At 51.1% G+C, this 17,749-nt stretch overlaps 1 protein-coding gene across 1 annotated transcript in view; it reads right to left on the minus strand.

Annotated features, from left to right (window-relative positions):
- The window catches only part of ARSG (arylsulfatase G), a 68,150-nt gene that overhangs the window by 47,765 nt on the left and 2,636 nt on the right, over positions 1–17,749 (minus strand). The window contains exon 2 of the mRNA XM_036339867.1: positions 2,874–3,612. Within this exon, the coding sequence (XP_036195760.1) occupies positions 2,874–3,091 (218 nt within the window). The 5' untranslated portion in view covers positions 3,092–3,612. The remainder of the gene's footprint in view (positions 1–2,873; positions 3,613–17,749) is intronic.

Consider the following 17,749-nt stretch of genomic DNA (forward strand, 5'->3'; position numbering starts at 1 on the left):
CTAGGAAACTAACATGCTAATCTTTACAAAAGACAATAGAAAAGTTACGTTCTCAAGTCACCCTGTTTGGCCAAAAGAGTTCTGGTCTGGGAACCCTGGTTCCCCCCTGGCATGAGCGGCAGGGGGAGCAGCCAGGGACAGAGTAATCCTCGGCCGCACAGGAAGCCCGCCTTCCTGTCAACAGAGCCCAACGTGAGAAGCCCAGGCCCTCGGGCCAGAGGGCCGTCTGCCTGGCCGTCACAAGGCTCAGACGGAGAAAGCATTTCCATTCACGGCAGGAAGAGCTCGCAGGGCTCACCACACACTGTTCTCTGGTCCCTGAGGCCCTCTTTCTCAGGAGGAGAGTGTGCAGGTGGGGACAGCCCCTAAGAATGCCCAGTCCCCCCCCTCTTTCTCAGGAGGAGAGTGTGCAGGTGGGGACAGCCCCTAAGAATGCCCAGCCCCCCCCCCTCTTTCTCAGGAGGAGTGCGTGCAGGTGGGGACAGCCCCTAAGAATGCCCAGCCCCCCCCACACACACACACATATCAGTTTCCCCACAAACCCACCCGCCACCAAAAGCACAAGTTCCCAAGCTTTTGGCGATCCATTTTCCTCTGGCGATCTGGTAAATGGTGTGGTTTAACTCCTTCCCCCAAAAGAAATCCCTACGTGGAAAACTTGGGGTGACACTTCGAGGCATTATGAATGCCTAAAGCCCATTTATTGACGAACAAAGGTTTATGAATTGCCTACGGGCTAAGAATATAAAGGGGAAGAATAGATAAGGCACTTCTCTCCCTGACGCCCAGAGCTAGGCTCGAGGTGTATGAATTTCCTGTGGCGGCTGTGACAAACGACCACAAGCTAGGCGGCTTAAAATGGTAAATTTAGTCTCTCCCAGCTTGGGAGGTGAGAAGTCTGAAGTCCACATGTCTACCAGATCGGTTCCTTCTGGAAGTTCAGAGGGAGACTCTGATCCAAGCCTCGCTCCCAGCTCCCCGTGGTGGCCAGCAGCCCTTGGTGTTCTTGGCTTGTAGGGGCATCTCTGCAATCTCTGCCTCCATCTTCCCATCTCCACCTCTGTGTGTCCCTCAGTGTCCTCTCTTCTTATAAAGACACTAGTCATTGGATTTAGGACCCGTCCTCGGGCCTGTATGACATTGTCAAAATCCTTACGTACATTTGCAAAGACCCTGTTGTCACAGAAGGCCACGCTCTGAGGTTCCGGGTGGACCTGAATGTGGGGCGGACGTTGTTCAACCTGATGCAGGTGCTCAGGTGACTCGACGATCGCCATGGAGAGCTGCAGGGGCGATGGCAGAGCTCACCTGAGGCATCCAAGCGGCTTTCCTGACGACCGCGCGTGGAATTGGGACCAAACGGTGAGTAGAAACTAATTCAGAAGAGGAAGCGGGAAGTGCACCGGGGGAACTAATCTCATAGGTGAGGACAGCTGCCAGCCAGAGGGGCCTGCAGACCAGCGTGGAGCATGCGCTGGCCTCGGAAGCTGCTGGGCGGAGTTGGGTTTTATCCTTAGGGACACAAGGTCACTCTGAAGGACTGGAAGCAGAGGAGTGTTTCTACAGAGGTCACCTTGGTTGAGATGAGGAGGATGGACTGGAAAGGTGAGAGCACACGCGGGACCCCAAGGGTGCACACCTCAGGGGGCAGCTCCCGGCCCCAGGTGCAAGTGGCTGAAGCTCTGTGGAGATGCCCCCGCGTTGTCCCACCAGAGAGCTGGAGCAGCCCCACTGAGCAAGATAGAGGAGCAACCCAGGGCAGACAGGGTCTGAGCCGGCCAGTCGGATCCAGGTCAGCCCGAGGAGAAGGCCCTAAGGGTTGAAAGCTGATACTTGAGTTCTAGCGATGTGGGGAGGGGCTAGGCATTTGGACAAAAAACTTATGAACACTTCTATCCGTTCAGTGCAGACCCTCTGGGTACGTGTGCCTACTAAGTACTCACCTCGCAAGTCAGTCCTCTTACCTTCCCTGCCTCCCTGATTCTGGTTTTTGAAGGTCACCTTCTCTCTCAAGCCCCCAGGCTGGGTTCCAACCCCTCCCCAGGAACTCCAGACTCACGCACTAGATCCTAATCCTTACTTTCCACTGAACCTGTCTCCGAGTCCAGACAATAAGTACCTCCAGGGCCAAGGTTTTTATCTTGTTCCCCTTGGTATTCTGATTTCCTAACACACACAGATTCTGAATGTTATCAGATGGACGGATAGATGGATGGAGGGATGGATTTCTCCATGAGGCTGTCCTGGCTTCATGCCACATTAATCAATCACATAACTAAATCAACATGGACCCATTAATTGCTCTTTCAATGCTTTATGCTGTCCCCTCCATGCAAAAGAGGCAAGTAACACATCCAAAAAGTGGACTTCCCAGCCAGCGTGGCTCAGTGGTTGAGCGTTGATCTATGGGCTAGGAAGTCATGGTTCAAATCCTGGTCAGGACACATGCCCGGGTTGCAGGCTCGATCCCTAGTGGGGGACGTGCGGGAGGCAGCCTATATGATTCTCTCTCATCATTGATGCCTTTATCTCTCTCCCTCTCTGAAATATATATATATATATGTTTTATACATATACTAGAGGCCCAGTGCATGAATCCTGGTGGGGTCCCTTGGCCTGGCCTGCACCCTCTCACAATCTGGGACCCCTGGGGGGATGTCGGATAGCCAGTTTCAGCCTGATGCCGGCAGGCCAGATCCAGACAGGAGGGAGCCCAATCCCCGCAGGCCCGATCCAGACAGGAAGGAGCCCGATCCTGTGCATTGAGCATTTGTCCCCTGGTGGTCAGTGTGCATCATAGTAATTGGTTGGCCGGTTGTTCGGTTGCTTAGGCTTTTATATATATAGATTAGGACTTAGCATCCTCAACTCACCTCATTCCTTCGGCGGCCATCTGATCAAGGTTGGCAGTGTCCTTTGTTTCTGCCCAGTTTGCTCCCAGGTCACCCCACCCCATGTCATCTGCCAAAATGATCACGAAATTTGGTTTCGGGGCTCTTGTTTCCCCACTGAAGCAAAAATCCACAAGAGGATAAAGACATCCCAAGAAACTCACCCCCACCAATAAAACCTTTAGAAAAAGCCAGGCCATGGTGGGAAGGGGCGGGTTCCGGTTCTATGGGATGACGGCGGGCCACCACGAGAGGCGTCTCTGAGAGTCCCCTTTGGCTCACTCTCAACGCAGGGAGGCTGGTGTTTTGCAAGAAGATACTGCAATACCCTCACTGTAAAGATGGGAATGCTGAGGCCCGCCCCGCGTGCTGGTGGGGGCGGGGGTGGCGGTGCCGCCTATGTGGAGGGTGGGAGCTGCAGAAATGAGGCCCCATCTAGAATCCTAACTCAAGAGAGTCAGGAAAGCTGCACCCCCCAAATGTGGCTTTCCCCTAAGATGACTGGCTGTGTGCAGCTCTGGCCGATTAGAAAGTGACCCCGCTGTGCCCAGGGATGTCAGAGCCGAAGCACAGGTCTCGCATCTGGTCGGGACTCCAGCTGCTGAGTGCGGGGCACAACCTCACATCTGCAGAACACCTGGACGTTCCAGAAGCCGCCGTCGGTCCCCAGTGAGTTTCTGAGTTCCAGGTGGCTGAGGGCTTCATGTTTCTGTGAGGTTTCCTGAAAGAACAAAAATCGACAAGAAAACAGAGTGAAAAGTGCCAGCGCAGCTGTGTTTGACTCAGTAGCCTAGGAAATAATGGCTTTTCCATGCCAGCACATGTTTTCCTTATTATTCGAATATTTCACTGGCTCATCAGTTTCTCCACCTGAGAAACAGTGATGATAATGTTTACAGCGAGCCTATGATCACAGGGGTGGGAGCGACATCAGAGATGACCTCTCTCAACCCGCTCACTGTATACACGAGGATGCCGAGGCCCGTGTTTGGATGGGGCAAGGACCAGCACGCCACTCTACATGACCCCAGGGCCCCCCCACTGCCACCCACCAGGCTTCTCTGATTCTCTGAAATCCCCACACTGACTGTGACGTTAGCAAACCCACCGAGGAATCTAGAAGAAAGGGTACGACCCTGATACGACCTTTTCTAACAGTTGTGCTGCAAACAATCCCGTACAAAATTCTTGACAGATGCCCGGCCAGGGTGGCTCAATTGGTTGAGTGTCACCCTGTGCACCAAGAGGCTGCTGGTTTGATTCCCGGTCAGGGCACATGCCAGGGCTGCGGGCTCGATCCCCAATAGGGGGCCTGCAGGAGGCAGCCGTTACATGTTTCTCTCGCATCGATGTTTCTACCTTTCTCTCCCTTTCCCTTGCTCTGTCTCTAAAATCAATAAGAACATATTTTTAAAAATCTTGACAGAAATTAATAGGGAGAAAAAGGAACTGTAAAGAAATAAGTTCATGGTAGAATCTAAGTGGAGATCCTATGGGAGCTCATTGTAGACTCTTTAAATTTTGCAGTGTCTTTTTACATTGTTTCATAATAAAATGGTAGAAATTTTTTTTTCTTAATGAAACTGTCCATTTACATCTTGACAATGTCATTTTTAATAAGAAAATCTAAAGGTATATACTCAACCTGTGCTTCTCACACTTCAGTGTACATACAAATTAACTGGGGAACTCAAAATGCAGCTTCAGTCAGCCAATGTGGCTCAGTGGTTGAGTATCGATCTATGAACCGGGTGGTCAATGGTTCAATTCCCGGTCAGGGCACATGCCCAGGTTGCAGGCTCGGCCCCTAGTGAGGGGTGTGCAGGAGGCAGCCAATCAATGATGCTCTCTCATCATTGATGTTTCTATCTCTCTCTCCCTCTCCCTTCCTCTCTTGAAATCAATAAAAAATGTTTTAAAAATAAATAAAGTAAAGCAGGCTCAGGAGGTCAGGCCGTGGCCTGGGTTCCGTTCTTCTATCAAGCTTCTGCTGGGCTGAGTCACCCCTTCATCAGCAAGATGCCCAAGAAAGAAGAACGCCCTGAAGCAGGTCCCGGAAGAAAACAAGCCCAACTGGGGAAGAGTGGGCTCCCGGGGACAAACACAAACACGTCCGGGTCCGAAAGACAGGGGTGGAGGGTGATGCGTTCCACACGGGCTGCAAATGGGAACCATAAGACAAAACCCCATCACCCCGAGTTCACTTAAAAGCCGGAACTTTACGAAGTTCGTAAGGAGAGAGAGACTTGAATTCTGGACCAAGTGAAAAGCTCAGTTGGACACCCAACCTCCGGAGAAGATGAAAGGAGAGCCGAATTTAACACGGCACGATGCGATCCTGCCTGGGGAAGGAGCGCACAGCTGGCGAAGCCGGCCCGTGGCCAACGCGAGTGGATGGGGCTAGCTGGAGATGTGTCGACGCTGGGAGACCTGGGTAAACTCAGAGGGATGGGAAGATACAGACTCAACCGTCAAAAGGAAGCCCAAGGAAACAGGCAGGGCCTCTAGAGGTCAATGAATCCATTGTGCAGAAATGCAAATGTCTGTTTCCCAAAAGGAGAGTTATTATTCCAAAGCCAATTGGATTCCACTGGTATTTGTTGATCTTGGGGCCCCAAGGACGTCTCCCTTTCTGGGAGAGCGAGCCCTGGCACCAGGAGGGTGCCCAGCAAACACTCGTGGGCCCGCTGGTTGACTCCCAGCCTCCATGCCACTGGCTTCTGACCACGAGCAACAACCACGGGAGGCTTTCCTGCTTGAAGCTACTTAGCTTGGAACACTGGCGTGGCCTCATTCCTGGTCGATAATCCATTTCAGAGGGACCCCACGCAGAACGACTTAAAAAAAAAATATTCGCTTAAGAAAGAAGCTAAAATGAAGGTGGAAAGATAGATGGTTTTTGCTTAATTGTTCCATGATAAAACATTCCTTTGAGGATTTTCAAAGAGAATCACGAAATACTTAACATTTCCGTAGAATGGAAATAAGCCAATGTAGCCAGCGCTCCATTGCGTCGGTATCCTGCAGGCCCACACTTCCAGGGAGACAGCTAATCCTCTCCCCCTTTATTTCTCTAAACTACAATGAAAAGGCAAACAGGACATTCTAAGGATGGACTCTAAGCCACAGACTATAAGACCCCAGCAGGAAAAAAAAAAAGAAGATCCAAGCTGACATTTTGGGAAACAGTATGGAGGTTCCTCAAAACATTAAAGAGAGAATGGCGGTAGGACCCAGGAACCCCACATCTGGGTATTTATCCAAAGGGAAGGAAATCAGTCTCTTGAAGAGATATCTGCCCCCCGTGTTTACTGCGGCATTTTTCACAACCGCCACGATGTGAAAACAACCCACGTGTCCACCGATGGGTGAATAAGGAAGGAAAATGTGCTGCCTAGAGAACACATATAAACAATGCAGGATTGCTCAGCCTTTCACAAGAAGGAAAGCCTGTCATTTACAACAACCTGGTGAACTTGGAAAACACCATGCCACGTGAAATAAGCCAGGCGCAGAAAGACAAACACTGCATGATCGCACTAACGTGTGGAATCTAAAGAAGTGCAACTCGCAGAAGCAGAGAGTAGAACGCTGCTTTGGCCAGGGGCTGGGGTCGGGGGTGGGGAAGTGGGGAGGGCTGGTCAAAGGTTACAAACATTCAGCTATGCAGGACGAATAACTTCTGGACTACAGTTAATAATACCGTATTGCAAACTTGAAATTTGCTAAGACAGTAGATCTTAAAAGTGTTCACCACGAAAAAAATAAATAAATGGTCATACGCGAGGGGATGGATGTGTTCATCAGCTTCACTGCAGCAATCACTTCACAATCAAAACATCATGTTGGACACCATAAATATATACAATTTTTGTTTGTCGATTATATCTCGGGAAAGCTGGCGGGGTTATTTTTCAAAGATCCAAGCTGAGACCAAGCTCAATCCCTTATCTGACACTTTTTCCTTTTTCCCCTTTTTAGTATGTTTTTATTGATTTCAGAGAGAAGAGGGGAGAGGGAGCGATAGAAACATCAATGAGGAGAATCACCGACCGGCTGCCTCCTGCACGCCCCTCACTGGGCATGTGCCCTGACCAGGAATTGAACCAGTGACGCCCTGGTTCATGGGTTGATGCTCAACCACTGAGCCACACTGGCTGGACCCAACTTTTCCTTACCCACCGCCCCCCCCTTCTCAGAAGAGAACGTGGACACAGACAAGATGCACTGCTGTGGGCTAAGGAAGAAAGGGGGCGTCTTCGGCCAACAAAGCCTTCACCCCTCCTTCCGCAGGCTGGAAGCCGCCTGACCACCTGACTCAACAAACTCCACAAGGAAGGCCCCTCGGCGCCATCTGCTCTGTGGGAGCAGAACTGGCCGGGCTGCCTCCTTGCGGAGCATCAGTGTGGAGCCTGCCCCGGCTCCCAGCTCCTCGGGCCGCAGTCCAGTGAACTGGAGTTGCCGTCAGCTTCGCAATGACTCCTGTTCTTTTCCATGACCCCTGTTTTAAAGCAGGACTGCTGGGTCTGCTCAAGTCTGGCCTCCCTTCGGGTCCCGGCTTGTTTATAGACAAAGACGCATAGAAGTGGCGTGGCCCACAGGTGGGCTGTTGTCTAGAAGAGCGAGAAGTGAACGGGGTGAGGCCACCCGAAGATGTGCTCTGTGCCTGGCGGTGCCAATACCAGAGCAGGAGTCCATCACCTGACCGGCTCCCCGGGGCCTCGCCGTGGCCACGCAGCCCGTGAGAGAGCCTTGAAAGCAGCTGAAATAACCAGAAGGTGAGGCGATCTCTCCAAGCTCTGCTGGTTAAAGCTTCCGATGAGCTGAGGCCAAAAAAGACAAAGGCCCGCGGAGAGTGCGGTCTCTGGGGCGGGGCGCTGTTGTTCTGCCCGCAGACCAGAACCCGGTCAGAGCGCCTGCTGCACGAGGAGTCACGTGGGGGCGGCCAGGAGGGGGGCTGAGGCACCGGCTGCCCGAGGGTAGCTGAAACGACTCCCCCAGGCACTGCCTGCCCCCGGCCAGCTAAGTGACAGGTGTCAGCTGGGCGCTGTGCACACAGCAGTGACACAGGAAGCCTGCTGCCCTCCTGGCACTTTCCTGCTGGGGGGACGGGGGTGGGGACAGAAAACGAAACGAGTAAACACATGTGGCGGGCAGAACAATCAAAGCGGGAAGAGGACCAGGAGGGTGGGGGTGGGCAGGTGCAAAGTGACGAGGGAGGTCAGGGACAACCTCACGGAGCAGGTGATCTTTCTAGAAGGATCTGTAGAAGACAAGGAAGGAAGCTGTGCAGCAGCAAGCAGGAAGGGCTGGTACCTGCCAGGGCAGCAAAGAAGCCACCGGAGGCATGAGAAATGGCAAGTGTTAGAGGAAGTCGGGGGAAGGCAGGTGTACCGAGTCGGGGGGCTGGAGGGTTTGAGCCCCAGCAGCAGGTCCTGCCGGCATCCACCACGCCAGCCGCAGCTCTGCAGAGAAAGAGAATGTGACCCTAGCTGGTTTGGCTCAGTGGAGAGAGTGTTGGCCTGCGGACTGAAGGGTCCTGGGTTGAAATCTGGTCAAGGGCACAGGCATGGGTTGCAGGCTCGATCCCCAGTAGGGGGCGGGCAGGAGGCAGCCAATCAATAATTCTCTCTCATCATTGATGTCTATCTCTCTCCCTCTCCCTTCCTCTCTGAAATCAATAAAAATACAGTGGGGCCTTGACTTACGAGTTTAATTCGTTCCATGACGGAGCTCGTAACTCAAATTACTCGTATGTCAAATCAAAAAGTGAACGAGTGAGACACGTGATGCTGGGCTGATGTTGTGGTGTTCACTGTGACGTTTGCTGCGCCAGCTAACGGTGGGGTATCTGAAGCTGGCTCGTAACCCGAATTTTAGTTCGCAACTCAAAGCAAAAAATCGGCCGAGAGACGGCTCATATCTTGAAAAACTCGTTAGTCAGAACACTCGTAAGTCAAGGCCCCACTGTATATTTAAAGAGAGAGAGAGAGAGAGAGAGAGAGGAGAGCATGTTGCAACAGAACAGGGACGGGGGAGCTGAGAAGTGAGCTGTCCACTGGGTCCTCAAGGTGCGAGACAGCGCCAGAGGCGGGCCCAGTGCCCGGGGCACTCCCTGCCCTGGCATGGCCCTTACCCTGAGCTCCCGCTGAAGTGTGTGTGGCCTCACCCTAATGGAGTCCAAGTGGAGTGGAGAATCTACTTGCCACGGCTGCCAGGACAAACAGTGGCTGAGGCGGTGAATGTCTATGTGTAATGAATATCCTGTGGCCCCTAACTTTGCCCTGGGCCCTTACATGTCAGTTAGAAAGAGTGGAAGGGAAGGGGAGAGACACACAGAGAGAAACATCGCTGTGAGAGAGACAGATCGATTGGTTGCCTCCCACATGAGCCCCGACCAGGGCTGGGGATCAGATCGATCCTGCAACCGTGGCACATGCCCTCGACCGGAATCGAACCCAGGACCCTTCAGTCCGCAGGCCGATGCTCTACCCACTGAGCCAAACCGGCTAGGGCACCAGTGCTTTCTTAGGGCAGATCGGGGGAGACCTCACAGTCTTAGCTCCACAAAAAAAATGTGAAGTAAATCCTTTTTTTGCCCAGCTGGTGTGGCTCAGTGGTTGAGCATCGACCTATGAACCAGGAGGTCACAGTTCGATTCCCAGTCAGGCACATGCACAGGTTGTGGGCTCGATCCCCAGTAGGGGGCATGTAGGAGGCAGCCGATCAATGAGTCTCTCTCATCATTGATGTTTCCAGCTCTCTCTCCCTCTCCTTTCCTCTCTGAAATCAATAAAAATATTTTTTAAAATCATTTTTAATCCTTTTTTTCCCCTGTTCTGTATTTTCTTTAGTTCTATTGACATAGAGTTGACACACTACACTGTGTAAGAGGAAGGGGTCCAGCATCATGGCCTGGCTTACATATACTGTGAAATGATCACCCCAGGAAGTTTAGTTAACACCCATCATGTCCTACAGACACAATTTTAAACGGAGGAAAAAGTGCTTCTGTCCCCACGATGAGAGCTTTTAGGACCTACTCTCTCAGAAACTTGCAAACATCGCGCAGGCAGTGTTCACTGTAGTCGCCGTGCCCACATCCTATCCCCAACACTTCTTATCTCGTAACAGGAACAAAGGAAGCCGTTGACTGAGTGTCTCCATACCGGCCTGGAGAGCAGTTTCTCTCAGATAATTAAAATGCTGGCGTGTTTGTTTTTTAAGCTTGAAGACGTCAAGCCAGATCCTGGTGCTGGGAATATCACTTCCGTGAACCCAAGGATGCCAGGAAACTCCGGGGGGCGGGGGGGGGGGGGGCACAACGTCCTGCCCGCCTTCCTGCAGGAATCACCTGTTGGGACTGCCTCACGAGGAAGCTGCGCGGCAGGAGCCAATCTGGGAAGGCAGAGGCGGCACACGCCACGCGTCTAACAACCCGGCTGCCTGCAGAGACGGTATCTGGGTCCCTGAAATCGGGTCAGAAACGCAGGAAGAGTGGACGGGTCTTGGGACAACATCCTTCCTCTAAAATTCCCCCCTCCCCTTGAGAAGAACACTCAGGAGAAGTGAGGACAAGAGGGAAGGGCTCAAGGTCAGTTACCTGAAACCCACTCTTGAAAGCTTATTTCCCAAATGTTTAAGGATTTCTTTTACGCTCTAGCCGGTCTGGCTCAGTAGATAGAGCGTGGGCCAGCGGACCGAAGGGTGCCTGGTTCAATTCCCGTCAAGGGCATGGACCTAGGTTGCAGGCTCTTCCCCGGCCCCAGGCCCTCGTCAGGGCATGTGCAGGAGACAACCAATCCATGTGTTTCTCTCACATCCATGTTTCTCTCTGTCTTTCCCTCTCTCTTCCACTCTCTCTAAAAAACCAATGGGAAAATATCCTCCGGTGAGGATTAAGAAGAAATTCTTTTTTTACATAGCAGTACTTACTTACTATTTATTAAACATTCTATGAGGGCCCTAGCCGACTTGGCTCAGTGGATAGAGCATCGGCCTGCGGACTGAGGGGTCCCGGGTTCGATTCCAGCCAAGGGCACATGCCTGGGTTGCAGGCTTGGTCCCCAGTAGGGGGCGTGCAGGAGGCAGCCAATCAATGATTCTCTCTCATCATTGATGTTTCCATCTCTCTCTCCTCCCTTCCTCTCTGAAATCAATAAAGAAATATATCCAAAAAAAAAAAAATTCTGCCGAAACCGGTTTGGCTCAGTGGATAGAGCGTCAGCCTGCGGACTGAAAGGTCCCAGGTTCGATTCCGGTCAAGGGCATGTACCTGGGTTGCGGGCACATCCCCAGTGGGGGGATGTGCAGGAGGCAGCTGATCGATGTTTCTCTCTCATCGATGTTTCTAACTCTCTATCTCTCTCCCTTCCTCGCTGTAAAAAAATCAATAAAATATATTTTTAAAAAAAATTCTATGATGGAAGTTGTCAAATGTACAGAAGTTGGGAAACTCATGCACACCCACCCAATATCTAGATTCAACAGTTACCAATACATGGCCAGTCTGGTTCTTTCTCTATCTCCTCATCTACTTCTCTTGCCTTCATCCTCCACATACACAACCCCCAGATATAATTTCATCTGTAAATATTTCTATATGGTTCTCTAAAAGATAAGGATTCTCTAAAAATGTAACTATAATTCTATTAATAGCCCCTTTTAAAAATGAACAATAATTTTTTTTAATATAGAAACATCAATGATGAGAGAGTATCATTGATCAGCTGCCTCCTGCGTGCCCCCACGTTGGGGACTGAGCCCACAACCGGGGCATGTGCCCTGACCGGGAATTGAACTGTGACCTCCTGGTTCATAGGTCAACGTGCAACCACTGAGCCATGCCGGCTGGGCTGAGCAATAATTTTAACATAAAAAAATCCAATCAGTGTTTAAATGTCCTCCCTTGTCTCATCACATTATTTTACAGTTGCTTTGTTCTAATCAGGATCCAAATCCACCACACAATGCATCTGTCTCTTCTCTTTTCATGAATATGTTTCTCCTCTCTTTCCTACAATCTATTTATATAAAGAGGTAATATGCAAATTAGGCCAGGACGCCGTAACGGTCACGACCTGACAAGAGGAGGTTGAGTGTGCAGATGAGGCCCGGAGCAGAGACGGAGACAGGGACAGGGGGGCCTGCCCAAGCTGGCACCGTGGCTCCGGCGGCCCAGAGAGGACACGGCGAGGGGGTGAGGGGGACCTGGGCCTGCCCAAGCTGGCACCGTGGCTCTGGCGGCCCAGAGAGGACACGGCGAGGGGGTGAGGGGGACCTGGGCCTGCCCAAGCTGGCACCGTGGCTCCGGCGGCCCAGAGAGGACACAGGCGAGGAGGTGAGGGGGGCCTGGGGCTGGCCAAGCTGCCGCTGCGGCTCGGGCAGCCCTGGAGCGGACACAGGTGGGGGGCAGGAGGGGCCTGGGGCAAAAGTCAGGCGTGGGCGCCCGGCTGCCTGGGTGCCAGTCAGGCCTGACTCCCGCAGCGGCGGGAGGCGAGGCACCACCTCTCGGCCTCTAGTATACTTATAAATTCGTTTTTTTCTCCTATAAGACTTCTTAAATTTTGGGTCTGGCTAATTGCACCCCGTGATGTCATTTAAAATGTTCCCCACTCCCCTGTTTTCCCTGTAGACTGAGCTGTAGATCTCGAGGTAAGATTAGACTGAGGTTTGGTTTTCTTTTGGCAAGTCCACCTTACCTTTCCCCATGTCTTATTAACACTGATAGTGGTTCCTATGGCAAAGTCTCATTTCTCATGAATATAGGGAACTTTCTCTTAAATGCTACCTACAATCTTTTCTGTTTTTGCAGATTTATCCTTTCCCCAGATCTGCTTCACCTCTGCAATGAAATGTAACGGACTGAATGTCTGTGTGCTCCCCAAATTTGTAAATTAATTCCTAACCCCCAAAGTAATCGGATTTGAGATGGGGCCTCCGGGAGGTAATCAGGATTGGATGAGGTCTTGAGTGTGAGGCCCTCAGGATGGGATTAGTGCCCTGATATGTATAAAGAGATAGGAGAGAGCTTACTTCTCCAACATGGGAGGACACAGTGAGAGGGTGGCTGTCTGAAAGCCAGGAAGAGAGCCCTCACCAGGATCCTAATCAGCCAAGACCTTGACCTTAGACTTCACAGCCTCCAGAACTGTGAGAAGTAAATGTCTGTTGTTTAAGCTCATCTACGGCATTTTATTATGGTAGCCCAAGCCCACTGAGACAGATTAGCACAATTTTAAAGCATAAAGAGGCCATCAAGAGTGCTAATGTTGCTAAGAGTGTGAAAGAAACAACAATCACAGGTGATTGAAGAGGTAGGAAAACTGTTGTTCATTGCATATACAATAAGCAGTTAACCAGTGATAGCATTTCGGAGGCAATGGAATATTAAAAATCCATTTATGGCTAGTAGGGGGTGGTTTGATAAATTTAAGAAGCCTTTATTTATAGATTAAACTGTACATTAAGCAAGTGCTGTATATACGGTTAAAGCAGGGAAGCATTTGAGAGTCTGGAACGGATTAATCCAACTTACAATATTTCTAATGAGGGGAAAAAATGATTCGGTTTTTGAACAAAACTGCTTCTCGAACAGCCTTCCGGAACCAATTATATCGAAAGCCAAGGTTCCACTGAGCATCGAACAGGAACAATGAGGGCCAAGCCTGCTCCGCCCCAACCTGAAAGCCCAGCTTCCTCTCATCACTTCCCAAACCTCGGGTGACCTTGCTACGTTCTCCGTCTGCGCTTCTCACTTGCAAAAGGGCATTTGTTGAAATGCTGTTTTGGGATAAGTATCACACGTGTGTCCTGTCTTCCCACCTAGACAGTCAGCACTTTGAGAGGAGGGACTACATCCTCCGGGCGTGGTTTCGTGGCCTGGGAGGTGGCCGTGTCCCTCGGGCCAGCTCCTGAGTGGCCTATGCTGAGCAGTCACTGCCCCGAGAGAGGCGCAATGGGCGTGGGACGGAAGGATGGGCGCTTCCTAGACCCAGCCCTGTCACACACACCCTTTTAAAAAATATTTATATTTGTTATTGATTTCAGAGAGGAAGGGAAAGGGAGCAAGAGATACAAAACATCAGTGATGAGAATCATTGATCGGCTGCCTCCTGCACACCCCACACTGGGGACTGAGCTCGCAACCCAGGCACGTGCCCTGACCGGGAATCGAACCGTGATCTCCTGGTTCGTAGGTCCACATTCAACCACTGAGCAGCGCTGGCCGGGCAATACACCCTTCCTAAGCATTCAGATCATCTACGGAGTCCACAACTCCCCACCAACCATGGCAGGGCAGGGCTCCTCTTTGCCTCCGATCCAAAACACAGCCCTGGAGCAAGCACCCTTCGAGCTCTGTGTCACCCCTACTCATCTGGAGATGCCAACGTGTATTGTCCCAAAGGGATTAACATGGGAACCTCACACCGTGTTCTGTTCCAGGGAACAGCAGGCTGAGCGTGTTTAGACAGGACGGCGGCAGCCAGCCTCTCCCTTTAGGCCAGAAACCGAGCAGGAGAGCAGGTGTTTCTTCCCGGGGCCTTGAGCAACATGACGCGTGGAGCAACACCGAGAATTATCCAAAGAATGCCGGCTGCAATCGGAGCCACACCCAGGGGTCCCCCGCACAGCACTTTCCGACACTTCCAATTAGGGTTCCTGACCCACCACGGTGTCACAGAAGCTGCAGATGGCATGGATCTATCGTAAAAGCAATGCGATGGAAACCGCTTGGCTCTGAGAATTTTGATTTTTATTCTGTGTTATTTTGAGGACTTCTGCAGCAGGTTTGGCTGGTTTACGGATGCCTCCTCAAGGCAATGTTCTTTTTTTCTTCTTAAGTAGTGAGAGGATGACAAAACTCTAGGAGCAGTAAACTGGGTACGGAGAAATCTGGAACAAATACCAGTGTGGAAATCAAACAAAACACTCCAGAGTGAGTGAGACGCACCCAGGGATACAGCAACACTGGGCCGAATGGTAACCGGGTGTAACAGAAGTCAGATCGACACCTCCCCTCCGGCCCCAAATCCAGCACACCCTCTCTGATCCCCTGCCTGCCTCCCTCGTGGTTCACCCCTCCCTGGCCAGTCCTTGCACGGTCTTTCCTGCCTTTCTAGGCGTCACTGATCTCCATCGTCCTCAACCTCCCCGCTGAGCGTTCCAGAGCCTCGTCTGATCCAAGCACAATGCTAAGCTGCTAACCCCCTTACACACGTTAACTCAGTTCACCAGCCACTCAGGGTTGAGCCCCACCTCCCCAGGCCCCCACCCCCTGCAGCAGGTGCTCTCTCCCTGTCATGGATGAGCTGAGATGAATGGCTAGTGAGGGCAGAACTTGGATTCAAGGTCAGGTTCCAGGGCCTGTCCTCATGTGCATCTCACAACACAGATGACATAGCCCCCTACCTGGCCTCGCACCGTCCACTTCGGTGACTCTTCGGCTTGTTTTATCTCCCTGGGAAGACCTTATCCACGAAGGCAGGGAGCAGATCTTTCTTGTCCTCATATGAACATGGACTATATTCGTTGACCTGCAACGTGTTCTTGCTTACGTATCCTCTAAAAGGAGTTGGAAACACAGTAAGTGCCCTCTGTATTGGTCAGCTCGGGCCACCACAACGAAGTAACGCAGGCTGGATGGCTTAAACAACAGAGAGTGATTTCTTCACAGTTCTGAGGCCGGAAGTGTGAGGCCAGGGTGCCAGTATAGCTAGGTTCTGGTGAGAGCTCTTTTCCTGGCTCGCAGAAGGCTGCCTTCTTGCTGTGTCCTCACATGACTTCTCAGTGTGTGTTCTCAGAGAGAGAATGGTATTTCTCTCTTCCTCTTCTAACAAGGGCACTAATCTAAGCATGAGGGCCCCACCCTCATGACCTCATCCAACGCTCATTCCTCCCAAAGGCCTCGTTTACAAATACTATCGGACTGGGGGCTGGGGCTTCCCCTTAGCAATTTGGAGATGGGGGCAGGCTCATTCAGTCCACACCACCCTCACACAGTTTTAAGTTGCCTTCAACGTTTCATCCTAACTTTAAATAACTGCAAAAGATATCGTTTCGATTGTATTTGTAAATATTATTTTTATAGTAAAATTCTTAAACTACTCTTTTACATGTATCAACACCAGAGGAATTTGGAAACCACCGTCATTCGTTTAGAAATTACAGGAGACCATTTCCCATTAGTTCGAAAATTTTATATCATTTTTCTTTTTTCGAAACTATATATCCATTCTGTCTCAACACCATGCACTTTTATGTTCAAAAGTACTTAATTACCTTATTCCATTTCTCTGAAATAGTGTGTATAAATTGAAATTTAATATTTTACACTTTACTCATGTATTTTTAAAAATCCCTTCTGAATTGAGTTCGTATCAATTGTGACTGTAATAATTTATACTAACACATATAAACCTGGACAATTATTAAGCATAAGTTAATCTTACTGGAAATGCATCTTTAACAAGATGGAGTAGGGGGAGGGGTGGTACATATTGACTTGAAGGAAGTTTCCCTGACATACTATTTCAGTATTCCCCCAGAGACCTTTACGGGAGGGACAGGTCACCGGAGTGCATTCCTGGCTCTGGGGAAGCAGGGGAAGGCCACGGTGGGAGCAGCAGGCCCGAGCCCCAGCGGGTTCTCAGATTCTCAGACAACCAGGTTTAGGAAACAGATGATGTTCTGGGCAGTCAAGGACTCCTGCAAAAGGTCCCCTCAAACGCTCCCCCTCTTCCCTGGCTGCTCTGAAAACGCGGCCCGCAAAAGCAGGCTTGCTCCCAGCTCTGAACAGCGAGCGAGATCCCTTTCCATCTACTTACCCCCACGCTCAAGTTCTCACGGGCTGGTAAATGCAGGGAGCTTATTTGCAAACCAGGGTCATATCTGCTTGGCAACCCAACTCGAAGACTAGAAGTTCTACAAATGTTGTTGACAGAGAACAGGCAGGCCAACTTTGCACAATGGAACCTGTTTTCATGCAAATGACCCGAAAGAAGACGACTAGAAAAGAGCAGTGCGGATGGCTCTCAGCCCACTGATCTCCAGAGAAGATGCGGAGGGGCTTTCTAAGGGCATCCTTACAGCCCTGCTCCCTGGGAGTGAAGGGCCGCGGGGCTCTGCTGCCACTTGGCTGCCACAAACACCACCGAAGACGCTAAGAGGGGAGATGGACCCCTTCCTTAATTTCGTGATTTTTCTGGTTCCCCACTCCAGACTCGAAAGGTTCTTTTGTTCAGATTTAGAACTAAACAGAGGTGGTTTTGTTTGGGGAGGTGTTCACCATGGCAACGTGGTGCTTTCCCTGGAGGAGTGACATAAGCAGGGGTTTCCACGCTTGGACTCACTAGGACTGAGGGAACAAGGGGAAGGCAGCCAGCCTCTAACCAGGCGGGCACGAGCCACTGGTTTGTGGCTGGCAAGGCTGGGTTTTTCAGCCAACTCGCTGTGATCCAAACACAGGCGGCACCTGTCATCTCCAGATGAGCTCTACCTGGGCCAGTGTGTACCTGTAAGTGTTGAGAAACCCTGGGCAAATCCCTCCAGTGCTCTGCGCTTCAGCAGTTCTCCTCAAGAAAATGGGGACGAGCCCTAGCTGGTTTGGCTCAGTGGATAGAGCAGCTGTGGGCAAACTATGGCCCGCGGGCTGGATCCAGCCCGTTTGAAATGAATAAAACTAAAAAAAAAAAAAGACCATACCCTTTTATGTAATGATGTTTACTTTGAATTTATATTAGTTCACACAAACACTCCATCCATGCTTTTGTTCCGGCCCTCCGGTCCAGTTTAAGAACCCATTGTGGCCCTCGAGTCAAAAAGTTTGCCCACCCCTGGGATAGGGCGTTGGGCCACGG

This window comes from Myotis myotis, unplaced genomic scaffold (assembly GCF_014108235.1).
Source record: "Myotis myotis isolate mMyoMyo1 unplaced genomic scaffold, mMyoMyo1.p scaffold_m19_p_17, whole genome shotgun sequence".
Classification (NCBI taxonomy): domain Eukaryota; kingdom Metazoa; phylum Chordata; class Mammalia; order Chiroptera; family Vespertilionidae; genus Myotis; species Myotis myotis.